Source organism: Mauremys reevesii, linkage group 1, assembly GCF_016161935.1.
Source record: "Mauremys reevesii isolate NIE-2019 linkage group 1, ASM1616193v1, whole genome shotgun sequence".
Taxonomy (NCBI): Eukaryota; Metazoa; Chordata; order Testudines; family Geoemydidae; genus Mauremys; species Mauremys reevesii.
Genome location: NC_052623.1, coordinates 65,524,814 through 65,541,631, shown reverse-complemented (window position 1 = coordinate 65,541,631; position 16,818 = coordinate 65,524,814). Strand labels below are relative to the sequence as shown.

The window sequence follows — 16,818 nt, the reverse complement described above, 5'->3', positions numbered from 1 at the left end:
CTCTACTATGGCTACGCTGCTATTTATACTTGCGCTAGCATAAGTACGTGTGCACAAGCAGGTGAATCACACCCCTTGCTTATAGTGTAGACCAGGGACTAAAAAACATGTGGGGCTTGTACTCACGAGGTGGTGCTGAGTCTCTTGGTGGTGGGTCCTTCCTCGCTGGGTCTTCAGAAGCACTGAAGGATCTGCCAGACCTGGGCGCTGCCAGGTGAGTAAAAATTTAAAAGGAGCCTCTAGCTAGGGAAGGATTTCAGCCACTTGCAGTGTAGACAGAAGCCTAAGACAGAAAGTTATCGGAATGTTGCAGATCCCTTCATCAGTTAGCTAGTTGGGATCTCTAACAGTCCATGTCAAATGCTTTAGTCTTTCCTATTTAGGCACAGTTTCATGCTACTAATAAATACAGCATACTTTTGTAGTTGTAGCGAGGGCGCACACTGGGCCCCTCTGGTTTCGGCCCCTGTTGCCCTCTCCAATCAGTCAGGAATGCCTCAGCTTGATGCAATACCAGTGTTCTTTATTTACAGTTGTTTTCCTGCCACCACTTTCCACCTATATACGGGTTTCGCAGCCAACTTTGCCAAGTGCAGGCCTGGCCAGCAACAGACCTGAAGGCTCCCCCCCTCCCTCTGTGCCTGGCCTTTCTCTTCCCCTGGCTTCCTCCCAGCCTTTATAGCACTGGCTAATGAGGCTGGCAGGTGCTGCCCATTACCAGGCAGACACAGGGCTATCCAACCAGCCCCAATCCATTCCCCTTGGTTGGGGCTGGAGTGGCAGGGGCTGATTAGGTGCTTCTCAGCACCCTGTCACACACCTCCCCCCTTAAGCGACCGCTAGGTTTGGCCTCGCCTGGCCTCTTCTCCCGCTACCAGGGGGTTACTCCGGGGGAGTCCCTCACATCCTACTGGGTGATCTCCAGGGTGTTCTTGTGGGGTTCGTTCATCCCCCACCCACAGAACGTACACTAGGGAGGGAGGGAAATGGCTCCTCAAGTCCGTTGCCACCCATAGGTCTTCACACCGGTCACAGCCTCGGGTTTGTTCTCTCAGCTGCTCCCTCTTTTTCCCTGGCAGGGGATCAGGGTTAGTCCAGGCATTCTTACCTGGGGGGTCTGGTTTGGGGCACTCCCTGGATCCCTCCCCCTCTACTCCTCGGGTCTCCTTTCCTGGGGGTTCTATTCTATTCTATTCTGAGGCACTCCTTGGGCCCCTCCCCCTCTGCTCCTTTTCCTTCCCTATTCGGGCTCTGTTGTCTGGGGTTTTTTCCTTGTTTTCCCTGGAGACCTTGGTCCTCCCCCTCACCGGTGTCCACTAATGTAGGGGGTTCTCTCTTCTTTGGGGTCTCTCCCCTTATCTGCTGGTGGGTCTCCTCCCACTGCCTCCTTTCCCTTTGGGGAGGGACCCATGTCTATCCCCTGTACCAGTGGGTACAGTAACCCCTCCACGTTTCCAGGCAAATCTGCCCCTTGCTCCCAGGGACCATGGGGCAGTGCTCCCAATCCCCAGGGGGCACTCTAGCTTTATCCTCGTCCCGTGGATAAGCCAATGTGGCTTTACCAGCCCCCTCTGGAGAAGCGAGCGGGCCGAGGCCGTGTCCACCAGGCCCCTCTGGGGCTTCCTTCCCAGCCGCACTGGAATGGTGGCTAGTCCTCGCCCGTTCCCCCGCACTCCAACATTAGCCCAGCTGCAAAACTCAACTAGGCCACATTCCATCTCCGGGCAGTCCCCCCTTTTATGTCCTGGCCGCCCGCACTGCCAGCACAAGAGCTGTCTAGGGCGACGGGGGGCTCCCGGGGAGGAAGAGGAGAGGTGTTTCTCAGGGTATTTTCCCCCACTCTAGGTCCCGGCAGGTCTGATCCTCCTTTCGGGGGAAGTCCGCCTCCATGTACTCCTCCGTTAACTTAACAGCGGCCTCCACGGTGCCCCGCTGGTGTCGCCTGACCCAGACTTGCATGCCCTCTGGGAGGCCCTGTAAAAACTGCTCGAGCACCACCCAGTCCATGATTTCCCTCACCATTTAGATATCTGTCGACAACCAATGCGTGGCCCAATCTGTCAGCTTCTGGGTGAAGGCTTAGGGCCGCAAACCTGCCCTCCACCGGCTGACCGAAACTTCCGCTGGTATTTCTCTGCTGACAGCCCTACGCGGTCTAGGACAGCCGCCTTCACCACCTCATAGTCCCTGGCCGGGTTGTTGCTCAGCGTCATATAGGCGGCTTGAGCCTCGCCAGCCAGATAGGGAGTCAGTCGTAGGGCCCACGTTGACCTATCCCATCCGGCGCCCGTGGCTACCCGCTAAAAGGTGCAAAGGAAGGTGTCTGGGTCATCGGCAGGGCCCATCTTATATAGGCCTAATGCCGTCGCGTGGGTGCCCTCACCTTCTGGGGGACTCACCAGTCTTTGTAGGAGCTGCTGCTGCACATTGGCCTGCTCCTTTATAAAGTCCTGGAGAGTTTTCTGTTGCTCCGCCTGCCAGGCGAGTAAGGCCTGTCTCTCTAGCTCGTGGGATTGCTGGAAGGCTTGCAGCGCCTTCTGCATCTCCTCCTGCTGCTTTGCTAGTCACTGCAGGGATCCCTCCATCTCCGGGCTGCCAAACTCTTGTGCTGGCTTCAGATCCCGGACAAGCTCTCACGTGTAGCGAGGGCGCAAGCTGGGCCCCTCTGGTGTCAGCCACTGTTGCCCTCTCCAATCAGTCAGGAATGCCTCAGCTTGATGCAACACCAGTGTTCTTTATTTACAGTTGTTTTCCCACCACCACTTTCCACCTATGTACAGGTTTCACAGCCAACTTTGCCAAGTGCAGATCTAGCCAGCAACAGACTTGAAGGCCCTCCTATGCCTGGCCTCCTCCCAGCCTTTATAGCCCTGGCTAATGAGGCTGGCAGGTGCTGCCCATCACCTGGCAGACACAGAGCTATCCAACCAGCCCCAATCCATTGGGGCTGCAGTGGCAGGGGCTGATTAAGTGCTTCTCACTCAGCACCCTGTCACAATAGTTATTGTAGTATCAGTATTTGATACAGTTGCCTCATTTGTAAATACCTATCTTATAGAGGCATTGGGTGGCAGTGTCTGTAAAGCCCTTTAAGCTCATTGAACAAAAAACATCATGTAAGTGCAAAGTATTATACACGAACATTTAACATGACAAATGGAGCTCTTGGTATCTCTTTCTGAGATACATTTTCAGAAGACACTCATTCCTTTCCCTCCTCTAAAGACTGTTTATTCAAAAAAGGATGATGTGAGACTTCACATTTATATAGCAGTTTCCCTCTTCAAAGGGCCTTACTAACTAACTAATTACTGTTGAGTGTTCATCCATCACAGAAAAAACTCCTAGTTTTAGCATTGCTTGTATACATCTGCCCCTGCACCAATGTATGTTCTGTATTCCTATTTTCATGGTTTATGGAAACAGGAGGCTTCCAGGACAATGCTCCAGCATTTCGATTTTATCTGTTTGGTAATTTTTCTGATGGTAAAATGTGCTAGTTTGTTGAATAATTCCCCATCACGTGGAACATTTAAAATCAAGCTGAACACACTAGAAAACATATTGTAGGGAACAGCCTTGTATTGGCAGGGAGAAGGACTGGATGACCTAATGAATCTTATTCATTTCCAACTTCTTTCTTTAAAGGCTAATCTTTGCTACTGATTTTCTACAGATTCATTTAGTTCTGCAAGGACTTAAAACACACTTTAAAGGCTGTTCAACGATACAGTCACTATTGTGCTTAGTGTTTGTTTTGTTTTAGTAAAGGTTGCTGCTATTTTCAAGTCTGCTTGATCTAACCGATGGTTTGAGAGAACAAAATATGCAATGCTTCTTGACCCTTTACTGCAAAACACAACCTGGAATTTAGAAAGCTCGTTTCCAGAAATTTCTCACAAGCTGGCTCTGCCCTCAGCTGCCGATGAGACTGTGAGAAAGTAGCAATGATTGTAAGGATACTGTTTCTTTAGTCGCAGAATAATACCTGGTCTTACAGCTTATTCGTTTCCTAGTAAAAGGGCTTTTACAGTACTAGCTATATAATACAGAGCAGTAGCTGCCACACAATGGCTAGGTTGTAGACAGTATAATAAAAGCACTGCAGTGAGTCTTTTGTGGTGAAAGAGTAAATGCCACTGCCTCTAAAATGAAAGCAAAGTCTAATCTCATTGAGGTTATATTCAGTTACAGTACTGTGGGACACCAATCAGGACAGCTACAGCCCTTTACCTGTTTGCAAAGCTAAAGGCAAGTGATCATTTGTCTTTTTGTTACTTCAAAAATCACAGTGGTCTTTCTTGGCCCTTACTGAACAGACTGAATTATTGACACAGACAGTCCGTACAAAGTGGAAAATCAAAATGATTCTTTAATGCGATTGCTTTTTTAAACATGGAGCTGGCTGTTTTTGTTATGATTTAACCTGCCACAGGACAGGAAGAACTTTCACGTCCCCCTTATGAACTTGGGACTAGATCCTGTATTTCTTTTTCATCCAGACTCCTCTTTACTTCAATGCAGGATCAGGGCACCAAAGCAACAAAGGCAGTGCATGCTGCTGCAGGAGGATTCATGTACACAACACAATCACTACGTTGGAGGGGGTGGGGTAGAGAGGGAGGTGGGCCTGTTACAACACAGCTCCCCTATCACCAACCCCAAGCCTATGAGAAACTCATGAGTAATGCCTCAAAAACACTAAGATTTTGAAAAATAAATACGCGTGGGGGTCTTTTTTATTTGCCTTCTGGTTTCCGACTCTTTAGCTTACATTCAGTTCAGGTTTTCAAGCCTCTTTCCACAACCATGAGGGCTAGAAACTTACTGTTTTTTTCAATGAGAGCTCAGATTCTCATGAGATAACAGGATGCCAAGAGCTCAGGCTTTGAGAAAATCACCAGCTATCATGAGAGTTGCGATAAAATTACAAGAGTTGGCAATACTGCAGTTACAGCTGTAAACAGTCTCATCTTATGGTGTAGATTGGACGTAACTGTACTTTAGCAGTGTCCTTGTAACACAGATGATGCTTGTGTACAGATATGAAACAACTATCGAGTGTCCCAACCTGTAACTGACAGCAGAATGACAGGTTTCAGAGTAGCAATTCCAATTCAGCAGTCTCTCGTTGGAGTCTGTTTTTTAAGTTTTTTTGTTGTAACATTGTGACTTTTAGGTCTGTAATCGAGTGACCAGGGAGATTGAAGTTTTCTCCGACCGGTTTTTGAATGTTATAATTCTTGACGTCTGATTTGTATCCATTTTGTACTGCTGAATTGGAATTTATTTGCAAAATGGACACCATTAAATTAGGCTTGAATAAAGACTGGGAGTGGATGGGTCATTACACAAAGTAAAACTATTTCCCCATGTTTATTCCCCCCCCCCAAACTGTTCCTCATAACTTCTTGTCAACTGCTGCAAATGGACCATTTTGATTACCACTACAAAAAGTTTTTTCCTCTCCTGCTGGTAATAGCTCACCTTAAAGGATCACTATCGTTAGAGTGAGTATGGTAACACCCATTGGTTCATGTTTTCTGTGTATATATGTATCTTCAGACTGTATTTTCCACTGCATGCATCCGATGAAGTGGGCTGTAGCCCATGAAAGCTTATGCTCAAATAAATTGGTTAGTCTCTAAGGTGCCACAAGTACTCCTGTTCTTTTTGACAGCAGAATGTTTTCAAAAGGTGACATTGCCTGGTATTTTAGAGCAAAAATGTAAATATGGGTGTAGTTTTTTTAAAAATCTAATCTAGTTTTGTTTTAAATGTAAACATGGTTTGTTTGAATTGAATCATCCCCATGGTATCTGCAATCCAGCTGTTCTCCATTGTGTTACCATAGAAGAATCAGAAAGTGAAATTTAATCAAAACAAATGGAACTGTCAAGATGGTTTGCGATGTCTAAACCAGCGGTTGGCAACCTTTCAGAAGTGGGGTGCCGAGTCTTCATTTATTCACTCTGATTTAAGGTTTTGCATGCCAGTAATACATTTTAATGTTTTAGAAGGTCTCTTTCTATAAGTCTATAATATATAACTAAACTATTGTTGTATGTAAAGTAAACAAGGTTTTTTAAATGTTTAAGAAGCTTCATTTAAAATTAAATTAATGCAGAGCCCTGGTGGCCAGGACCCAGGCAGTGTGAGTGCCACTGAAAATCAGCTCACCTGCCGCCTTTGGCACGCGAGCCATAGGTTGCCTACCCCTGGTCTAAATTAAATTAGATGCAAACAAACAATACAAATGGTGATAAGAATTTAGATTTTTCCAAAATTCTTTGAGTTTAAATAAATTGTAGGTGCTGTTAGGAACACAGGCAAGGACACTATATATTAATCTGCCAGTATTCCTTTAAAATAAATATACCAGTATAAAGGTGCTTATATTGATATAAATCATATACTGATATAATCACCTTTATACCGCTAAAAGTGCATTGACATGAACCATATCAGTTCTTCAATTGATTTACTTAAAATAGAAAAAAAAAAAGTGTGCAAACCAACCCTTCAGAATGGTTTGGTTTTTATCAATATTAACGTCCTTGGTAACATTTACAAAGGGATACAGGTTCAGAAAACAATGCTCTGGCTGCACCAGTGTCATGATTTATTATTTTATGTCTGGCACTTTACTATACATTATGTATTCAAGTGGTGGCACTTTCTGCTCAAGAACACACCGTATCATGTAGCAGCTGGAATTCTATCTGGTTTATGTATACCGATGAGCTGCTATATTTGAAGACTTTTTTTCCTCTTACTGTGCTGAATCTGGGCAAGATTTTAATAAGCAGAGCCACCAGAAATCCACATGTGGAATTTGCATCCTCTCTAAGTCCCTCGGTTCTCCTGCAGATCTTTAACATTCCTCCTCCTCCTTACTATGTAATTTAAACTTTCATTTAAAAAGAAGGCGTCTAAACTTTCTGGTTGTGAAGAATGGAATGGAAACAGATGCACTGACACCTGAAGGCTTTTCTACACTGAAATTTTTATTTCAAGTTAACTGACAACCTAAGGCTTTATCGTTACTGAAAACAAAAACACAAGATGTGTTTTAACATCAAGCTTGTTATTGGGAAGTAAAACAGAGAGTTTGATGTACCTGGTCAAGGTCAGCACTGTACCCCCCACATGGGATTGAGCTAGATTAGCTACACTGAGGAAAACTGACAGTTCCTGGTCTCCACTAGGATTTTCCAGCGAGTTAGTGGTAAACAAACATTTTCTTTTTGGCAGAGAAGCCAAAGATAAACCCAAAACATCAGCATCCTGAAACAAAATTAAGTTTTTGTATTTGGATTTTTTTAGGAGTATGGAAGGGGGTGGAGGGGAGTATCCAGACCAGCCTTTAGAAACCTGTTAACCACCTGGAGATCAATGGCTAATCAGCTAACTCAAAATAAGACACTCTAGTGTAATCAAGCCCTTAAACAATAGCACTGCAGTTGTGAACTGCTCCCATCCATCTCAATAGGGTGTCAACACAGAAGCCTAATTATGGCAATTTAAACATTAACCTATGAAGTGTCTCATTGGTGCACAGAGAGGCTTTAGTCAGGGTTAAGCCAATTCTTTTTTTAAAATCAGAAACTGCCAGCTAACCTGCTCATCTAGCAAAGAGCTGTTGCCACTCATTGTAAAGGGTATTCAACAGGACTAAAGGACAGGAGACCCACCCCCTCCTCAATCCACTTCAGCCCTAGATCTCAGACATAACTAACTTCTCAAGGTTACAGACAGAGGTCAACCATCCAGGCTGGCACGGTTACTCCTCCTGGTAGCATTCACATGCCGTTGCTCATGAGGTTCTGCTGCAGCACAGGAATGAGCTGGAGTGGATGCTGGAGGGGGTGGCTTCGAGCAAGCTGCCTGTGTGGATGACCCCTTTTGTAAAGGGACCACTCAGATGAACTAAAACAAACGCTCTACTCCCAGAAAAGCTGGCTGGGAACTTGGCGCTTTATTCAACTGCGTGATCTGCAGCACAGACTGGAGGGAAAACTCACACTTACAGAACAGGAAGGAACTTGGGGTGCAACATGGCTCCATCTCATAATACTCTGGATAAACCAGTTAACCCTATCATGGCCACTACAACCCCTTCATGTCCTTTTCCCACGCCCAACTCTGTGCCTGCTTTCATGCTGCCCCATATGCCTAGAATCCCCTTCCTGGCCCCGTGGACCATGCCACCTCTTTTTCCTCCATGTCTGTTTTCCAATCTTACATCTTCCAGAAGAATTATAAACTACAATCTTTGACACAGCAAAAAAAGCAACAAATACAGTATATTGTAAACATTCACCACTGCTTTGATAGTCTCTCAACATTGCATTTGCCTCTCCAGAGACCATGTTATTGTATTGTCCTCTGCTGCATCCTTTCCTCCTCTTAGGCTTCCCTGCGTGATCAGCTCCTACCTCATTTTCATCTTAATGAAGACTGTCAGCCCCTCAGCATCTCTACATACAGACATTGGAAATACCAAAGTTATTCCATGCCTTGTAAAGGCCATGTGCATCTCTGGCACTACGTAAGTAAATAATAGATACCCTGGTGCAACAAGCCACATGCTAGCTAACACATACCAGGAATTGAACTAGAGAACCTCCAGAACGGAAAATTTAAGTCTATACAAAATTTAAGGCTCTACAGGTCGAGGCTGTAACAGTCGCATACCCTTTGCGGATCAGGCAGAGAGGGGTGCATAACACACATTGAGCTGTGGATTACACTAGCAACACTCTCTTCTCTCACATAGATCTCGCAGAGTTTGAAGGACAGCTGCTGCTCCTTACTAAGAGCCCTCCCAGGGACTCTCTCTCGGGACTTAGTCCCATCATGTCTCTAATTCAGTGTACAGTAGATGCGAGACCACTGGGGGAGACAGATGTGCTGCACCCCCAATATGTAGCTAATACCCAGCTTTAGAACTGTTCCTCAAGGTACATATACATGGCAGCTAGGAGAGTGCTGCCTTTCTTTAGCAATTCTGAACATGGCTGCCTGGGAGCAGGAGACATCTGACTATGCCACAAACTGAACTAACTTTAAATATAGTCTCTTGCTTTCTTTTGCTTTTGTTTATAGACTCTGGTTTGTTTGGTTTTTTTAAACCTCCCCTCCAGTAGCTTTCGTTTGTGGTTGGGTGAGCTTCTATAGCCAGCTGTAAAAGAATGGTTCAGACTGAACTTTAAATAAAGAACTTTAAGTCAGTTAAGAACGTTACACACAAGTCTTTGGTATGTCTTGGGTCCGGATGATGCAAGGGACTGGTAATGGGAAGTCTTTTACTGCTACGTCACGAGTTTCTATGTGGTTTATGGAGGTAGTTATTGTCCGTTACTGTCTGATGCTGATCTGAAAAGAGTTTGGTGGCTTAGTCCAGTTCCTAGGGTTGCTGCCACATCACAAGACCACTGCAGTTGAGAATGTAATCCTTGCTGGCAGCCTGAGCAAGCAGACTAACACTTGCCTGAGCAGGAAAACAGGCCAACCCCTCTCGTTTCCAGAAGTTGTTCCTGCAAGTGATGGTGGAGACACATTGGTGGGGACATTGTGAGGAGCGCTTGTAGAGTTACCGATGTGCAATTTGGATAAATAGGCAATTCCAGTCTCTAGTGCCATCAGTGCAGCCTCTTCTGCTACCAGTTAGGAGATTGCAAAAAGTTAACACAAATCTTTGCTGCTGCACCACCATTATATCACTGCGTCAATCTCTACATTCATATCAATACATAGAAAGAAGAAAGGTCAAATTACTTACTGCCAGTAAGAGTCAGGACCTGCCTTTTCTTCTGAAGTATGAGGATTCTGGAGGTGATGGCCCAATAGTCTGAGGCAGTACCACGTTCCTAGATAGCACTTTTTTGTAGTTCATCCATTTCTGCCCCACAAGACAAAAGCCTTGATTTTACATTGGGATGTGTCCTAATTTCAGCGACTAGCAGCCAGCCACTGCCGCAACTGCACAAAGGCAAACCCAGAGCAAGGGTGTGACTTGCACTGGAGGACTTCACCAATGTTTCAAGCAGGAATAAGCTGCACTGATCCAAGTTTCATCTTTCATTTTCAGTACTAGAAGACTACACTGGTGCAGCTATACTGGATGCTGGCCACCAAAGACTGTAATTGGGGCAAACCCTCGATACAGAAGACAGAATTCTTGCAGGGACTGACTTTGGTTCATAAAAGTCTTGCCAAAGTTAGAAAATACGTTGAGATATTAAAGTTTGATAACACATCTGATCAAATTGCATCTGTCCTTTCTGATGGATGTTGAGTGGTTGAGCTGCAATCAGAGCACCATCAGAAAGGCAAACTTGTTTTTCCTGAGTGATAAAACTAAGGGGAGGGAGAATAAACCTTATTTACTATGGGATCCACAGTCAATGTGCTGAAGGAGGTTAAATTTAAGAACAGGAGTTTGTGAAGACATCAAGGGTATGTCTGCATTGTAAAGCCGGGTATTAATGGGTTCATCTACACTGAAAAATCCTGAACCAAACCAAAACCTGGCAGAGTGTCTCAACAGCCTCAGGCTTGTGGGGCTCATCCTATGGCTCTAAAAAATGGCAGTGTAGGCATTCCCACTTAGGCTGAAGCTCAGGGCCTGAGACTCACCCACCACACGCCAGGTTTCAGAGCCTGAGCAGGACAACAGAGATTTATAATGAGATGCTCAACACACAATAACTAGAGAATACAAATTGGCCTGCTTACTTATGCATTACCAGTCTAGGCTCAAGAACAGTTTTAAACAACTCTTGAAAAAAAAGCCTATTTTGACCTATCTTCAGTGGCCAGCCCAAGTGTAGCATTGTCAAGATTGGTTTGGAAAAGCTGCAGTGTAACTAGGGCCATTGACAACGTCTCTCTCCCCGTTCCCCACAAAACTCAGAGAAGGCAGTGGGCCTGCACCACACGCCTTTCAATGCAATGCAACAATTGGGGAATTTCTGCTTCACTGTAGCCAAGCAACTCTTTGTTGACTTTTGCTTTACAATGATTTCCCTTTTTCTAGGTATTTACATTGTAAGGAAATGTGCTTATTGGCATTGTTGTTTTTATCATCCTTGATTTTAACCTCCCCTCTGACAGCAATTAGACCCTACTCCAGCAGACACTGACCAGCAAATGATGCAAACGCTCTAGGGTGGGATTTTCAAAAGCATCCAGTGCTGACCTCACTCTGCACTTTTGAAGTCAAGGGTAAAATGTCTCATTGATTTCTATGGGAGGAGGGTCGGGCCAATGCTGAATGCTTTCAAACTCCCTCCTTTAGCACAAACAGCAACTTGCCCTAGGCAAACAAGGGCACAGTCCCCCAATGCACATCATGACTTTCCTTGTTTATGTCAGGGGTTTGCATCAGTACAGCTACGCTCATTACTGGCTGCCAGGGACTTGAGTTGGGCTAATTTTCAATATAGAGAAGGCCTTAGATTTACAAGTTGCTAAAAGTCCGCTCTACCAGAATGCATTCAGAGAGAATGTGGTAACATAGAATTCTAAGAAAAAAAATTTTTTTTTTTGGTTGTTACCATTACTATTTGGAAGTCAACTAGCCGCTGATAAAACGTAACCAGATTTTTTTAAAATATGAAAAAGTACCAACTAGAATTTTGGAAAGTGTTAAAAGTGAAATAATTTATCCTCACCGTCCTCAGCTAGCTTTGCACACTCCTATTTTCCCTTTATAAAGGAGAAGGGGCATATGATTCCCTTTGTATACATCTGAATTTGTTCACTATGGGCATAAATGATTTCCACAGTGAACTTCCCTAGTAGCCATTTACAACTTCACTAGCCATTTTTCCCCCACTGAGGCATACAGGGTTGCCTTTCAGGCTATACAATTACTCCATATAGAATTAAGGAGAGGCACTCGTATACAAGATATTGCAATGCCTCCCACCGCTGTTTAGAAGATATGTTCAGGTACAAATTGTGTAATCTGTAAATACCGTGTTAGGTAAGTATAACTTCTATCTAGGTATTTATCATGCACCCAGAATGGTGGCACATATGAGAACATATGAACCTGTCCTTGCTTTAAAAGCATGTAGACATTTACAGGGAAAAAAAGAGGGGAGGGGAATATGATATGAAGCTACTTGTCTATATGGCTAATAATTTTTCTATCTATACCACCACACCTCATCACTCTGCATATTTGCTTCATTTTAAACAGCAATTAAACTCCAGTGGGACAAACTAAGGGCTTATCTGTATGATGCCAAAGCCTGGACTACTGGGGTATGAACTAGAGCGCTCTAATGTGTTGCATTCCAACTGACCAATGAACATCCTGCTGGCGTGAACTAAAAAGGTACCAAGTTAGCATTGTAGCCCTGTTTCAAACAGGATGCTGTTAACGCAACCTAGCTACCTTTTAGTTTGCCCCAGCAGGGTCGATACAGGACAGCTAAAGCACTCCACAGTCCACACCCCTGTGGACCTGACTGCAGCACTGTGTAGACAAGGATTTCGAAACTAAAAGCTATACAGGGGATGGAAATTCTATTTCATTAAGGATTTTGAGATCTCAAAATCTGGCTTAGCTCGGAGGAGCAAAAAATGAAAATTCCAGTTATCTGCACAGGACAATTTAAAAACAAAAACAAAACCCCCACCTGTTTTGAGTGGTTTGAAAATATTTATCTTGATTTTGACTTCTATTTTGTAGTACACTATCTAATATAAACAAATTCAAAACAAAAAATTGGAATGTTTCATTACAAAAAATGTCAAAACAGGCCCTTTCTACATTGTTGGAACTTTTTTCTATTTTTCTTCCTAAATGAAATTCTGGTGAATTTCTCAGTGATTTCCAGAAGCAGTTTGATTTTGATGGAATGATATATTCCCATGGAATATGGTTCTATCAAAGTTTCTCCAGCCAGTTCTAATACCTAATAAGAGGATTAAAAACGACAGACTGCAGTGTTGCAAAACAGCTCTTCACAGACAAGCAAGTCCAAACCTTCATTTGTTCTAATGTTCAACTGTACATTATGCCAAATAAATTCTGGAGTCTTCTCCTTAAACTAAAATCTTCAGTCTTCTTTTAGGCACTATGCTACTGGGCAGAGTCTAAAATCCTAAACAGAAAATATAGTTTGGTTGTTTACTAACATAGGTAAAAGGTATAAATCTAATGTTCACACATGGTCTCTATATACTCAAGTTTGCACAGAAGTGGGATATCGTTAAACAAGTCAAATATGCGGAAATCATGTATTAAAATTAGACATGTGTATAATGAACAACCTGACCTGGCTGCTCTGGAGAGCACTAAAATTGGGAGAAAAACAATGGGACACTATCAGGTAAGTTTTTAAAAATCACTAAAATCAGCATTCCTTTTATTAGAACTCTGATAACTCAACTGAAATTAGTTATTTCTAATTTTGAATTTTCTTCAATTTAGTCAACTAAAAAAAGAGCATCTAGTATCTTTAATTTGGCTGTATTTTTAAAACGCACATTGTTCAAATGAGCCCACCTCATTATAGAGGGTTTTGGGGTTTAAGTAGACATTCAATAAAAAATTGAGATCCTGGAATCAAACTACAAATCAAGGCCCTGACCCTGCAAAAGATTTATTGATGCACTTAGTTTACCACACTGTGATCAATCTCATGGAAGACAATGGGATTACTCAGTGTGTAAAGTTTAACACATACCTAAGTCTTGGCAGGATCAGGCCCTAAATGTGTAAGAATTCAATTACAAATCAACATTCTAGGACAAAACTGTTTTCTGTGTAACCAGGCCTTCGTGTTCTACTTTCCCCTGCTGTACTTGCTTGCTTACTAAAATCTAAAGCACTGTAAGAAATGCCACTCCTGATTTTATGGATTTTTGTGTCTCCTCTGCAACTACTGATATGAAGACCATAAAATGTGTGTGTGAATATTATGATGTTCGTATCAGTAGTTACAAAAGAAACAAAAACACGATTCTGAAAGGAGAAAAGCTTTCCACCAATCTTTTAAGAGAAGTTGTATATTAGTTATTGGATCCAAATTTTTAGCGCATCTAACTTAAAGTGATGACCTTATGACACGAATTCAAATAAAGACTTGACCACTTTATCTTTAATTCTTGGCTGAAAACTGTAAATATGTAGGACCTCCTTCCTTAGTTCAGTATGGTCCTAACTAGTAAATTGCATTCTGATTATGGAGTAGCAAATTCATCAGCATCTCCCAATTCCAGGCATCTTCGTCTAGTATATGCATTTTGTAACACTCGACTGATTTCCAAGTTTACATCATTTTATTAATCAACAGTAGTGCTGAACAGTGAGCAAGTAGATTTTTTGCCTGGGCTGATAATTTTTCATGACAATTTTACAAGGCTGAATTGATGCTGTGTTCCAAGTTTGCATCATCCCATTTCACAAATAGAAACCAGTTTACTTCCCACTCTGGTGATGAGGATGAGAGAGAGTGAGGAATTTTTGGACACCCACTTTACAGCACATTTTAAATCACTCAAAGCTCTAGCTAGTACACACAGTTAAGAGTGACGAATTCAGGAAGCTACAGTAGCTACTTGATTTACCACATGGACTTGGATGGTTCTGAGCTGCTGCCTAGCAGGGGAATGCCTAGTTCCACATGAGGAGGTGCAGTTTGTTGTTAAGGAACCATTGTTGTCTGAGGTTTACAGGTTCATTGCTGTTCAAGGGACAGATGTCCATACTATTGCACTAATTACTATAGAGCGAGAAGGCACTCAGCACTTCCTAAGAGCTGGTCAGCAACTCACAGGATTGGACCAAAAGAGGGAGCATTTGTCTGATACTCAGGCCCCCTCCTTTACACACTTCATTTTAGGATTCCCCCCCAGTATTTTCCTCACCTCTTTAAAGTCAGTTTATATGGCAACTATATTTTTAATTTTCACTTTTAAAAACTGGTATTATAAAAGTTTTTAAAAACCACAAACAGAATTTAGTACAGAAATCTTTGTCCAAAAATAACTTAATCAGGTTACACTGGAAGGCTGCACTGAAGTTTGTCAAAATTATTATGGCTAACCTTACAATATAGAAGTCGTTATTTATCAACATCTTATGCTTTATTGAAGGTTGACAAGTGCAACAGTTAAATACATTGACGTGTTACAACTGTTTAGATAACATGCACAAAAACATATGCATACTACTATACAGATCATATGCAAAAATCCATACTGGGGAAACTCATTTTGTTTTATTCTTGCGCTAGCAGGAATTGATAATTTTTGAAGTGTTTTTTCCTGTCTTAAACCAAACTACAGTGAACAAAGATTTACTTCAAATATTCAGCAGCCAGGGAAATTCAGAAATTACACAAACAGCATAAATCTGCCAAATTCTGATCAGCTGCGTAGGTGTATTCATATTTATGTAGCATTTAAAAAAAACAAAACAAAAACACAACTATCCAAACTTCATCAGATCAGCCAATGAAACAACTAAATTTCAATCTGTACAATCTAAATAGTAGTTACAGTGTTCTATTTTACAAAGTAATTACACTAAATACACAAATATACATTAGGCAAATAACCTTCATTGTAATTATCCTACATCCCAACTCTGTCACCTACCTTCTCTCTCTAATACAGCTTTATGCACCTGTCCACGGCTTCAGAAAATAGCGCAAACATTTGCGCTTAAGGTTTCAGGTGACAGTTTAGTGTTGAACACTGAATTTACCTTTCCCCCTTAGATCCTATGAATCAGTCTTTACTTTGGATCCCAATTGGATGTGGGGTATTGATCCATCACTTTTACTCCAGTCTATTTCTTCATTTTTTTCATGCCTGCATTAGTAACAGCAGTGGATGGATGGAAGATTTAAAACAAAAATCAAGCATGCAACTCCATTTCTTAGCCATTTCCAGAAGCTGTTCAAGTCCCCAGTGCATTTGTGCTAATTCTCAGTGTTTTGTGTTGTTTTTTTTAATTCACCAACCTAAAAATAAGAACTCCTTTAGCCAAAAGGAAAGGACAGATGAGTGCTTAATACTGAAAAAAAAAGTGTCTTGTGATGGTGCGTGCAGTGTACAGAGTCCTTGAGTCTGGACTGCAGCGTGCAATGAAATGGATGAGGGGGTAGCTGTGGCAGATTTCCACTTGTCCTCTTTTCTCTGGGTAGTCCAGAGCATACTGGCCACGAAGGCCAGGGCATTGGAGACTATGCTGAAGGTCCTGAGCCCTGTGATGCCGGCTGGGCAGGCTGTTGTGTTGTCCCTTGTGTCTGGGAAGAAGGTGGAGAACCAGTCTGCAGCTGTGCTTGGAACTGGGCGAGCTGCTCTGGGCTGGCCAGTGTTTTCAGCAGAGTGTTTTCCTGCTCCAGCTGGGAGTTCTTCTCAATCAGCTCTTTGATTTGCTCTTTGAGGACCTCCACTTCCTCCCTCACAGCATACATCAAATGGCTCTTCACCAGATCCTGAAACACAAAAGAGAGCGCAGAAATCAGGCAAGAGGTCCAACCTTAGGACAGGGCTACAACTCTGCTCAGCCAGAGAAACAATAATCCAACCCAACTAAGGCAAGCAGCAGATGTGGATTCAGCTCTGAGACAGCAAAGCGCGGGTAGATGGGTACGAGAAATCTCCCCTCCAGTGACTAGTGTTTGTAAAGCGTTTCGGAGATTAATATGCAGGGCCAGAGCCTGCATTCCCTGTGCACCCGGAATACACCCGAGAAATGTTGGAGGCCGGTCTCATTACAAACCTGACCAACAGCCTGGCCACTACTCTGTCTATTGGCTCCCCCTCCCCGGCCGGCTCACCTAGTAA

General features: G+C 43.1%; 1 protein-coding gene across 12 annotated transcripts in view; it reads right to left on the bottom strand.

Annotated features, from left to right (window-relative positions):
* Window positions 1-15,089: 15,089 nt before the first annotated feature.
* The window catches only part of TSC22D1 (TSC22 domain family member 1), a 123,055-nt gene continuing 121,326 nt past the window's right edge, over window positions 15,090-16,818 (bottom strand). For all 12 annotated transcript variants that reach the window (XM_039522224.1, XM_039522217.1, XM_039522236.1 and 9 more), the window contains one exon: window positions 15,090-16,466. In XM_039522224.1, coding sequence (XP_039378158.1) covers window positions 16,212-16,466 — 255 coding nt within the window. In that variant the 3' untranslated portion in view covers window positions 15,090-16,211. The remainder of the gene's footprint in view (window positions 16,467-16,818) is intronic.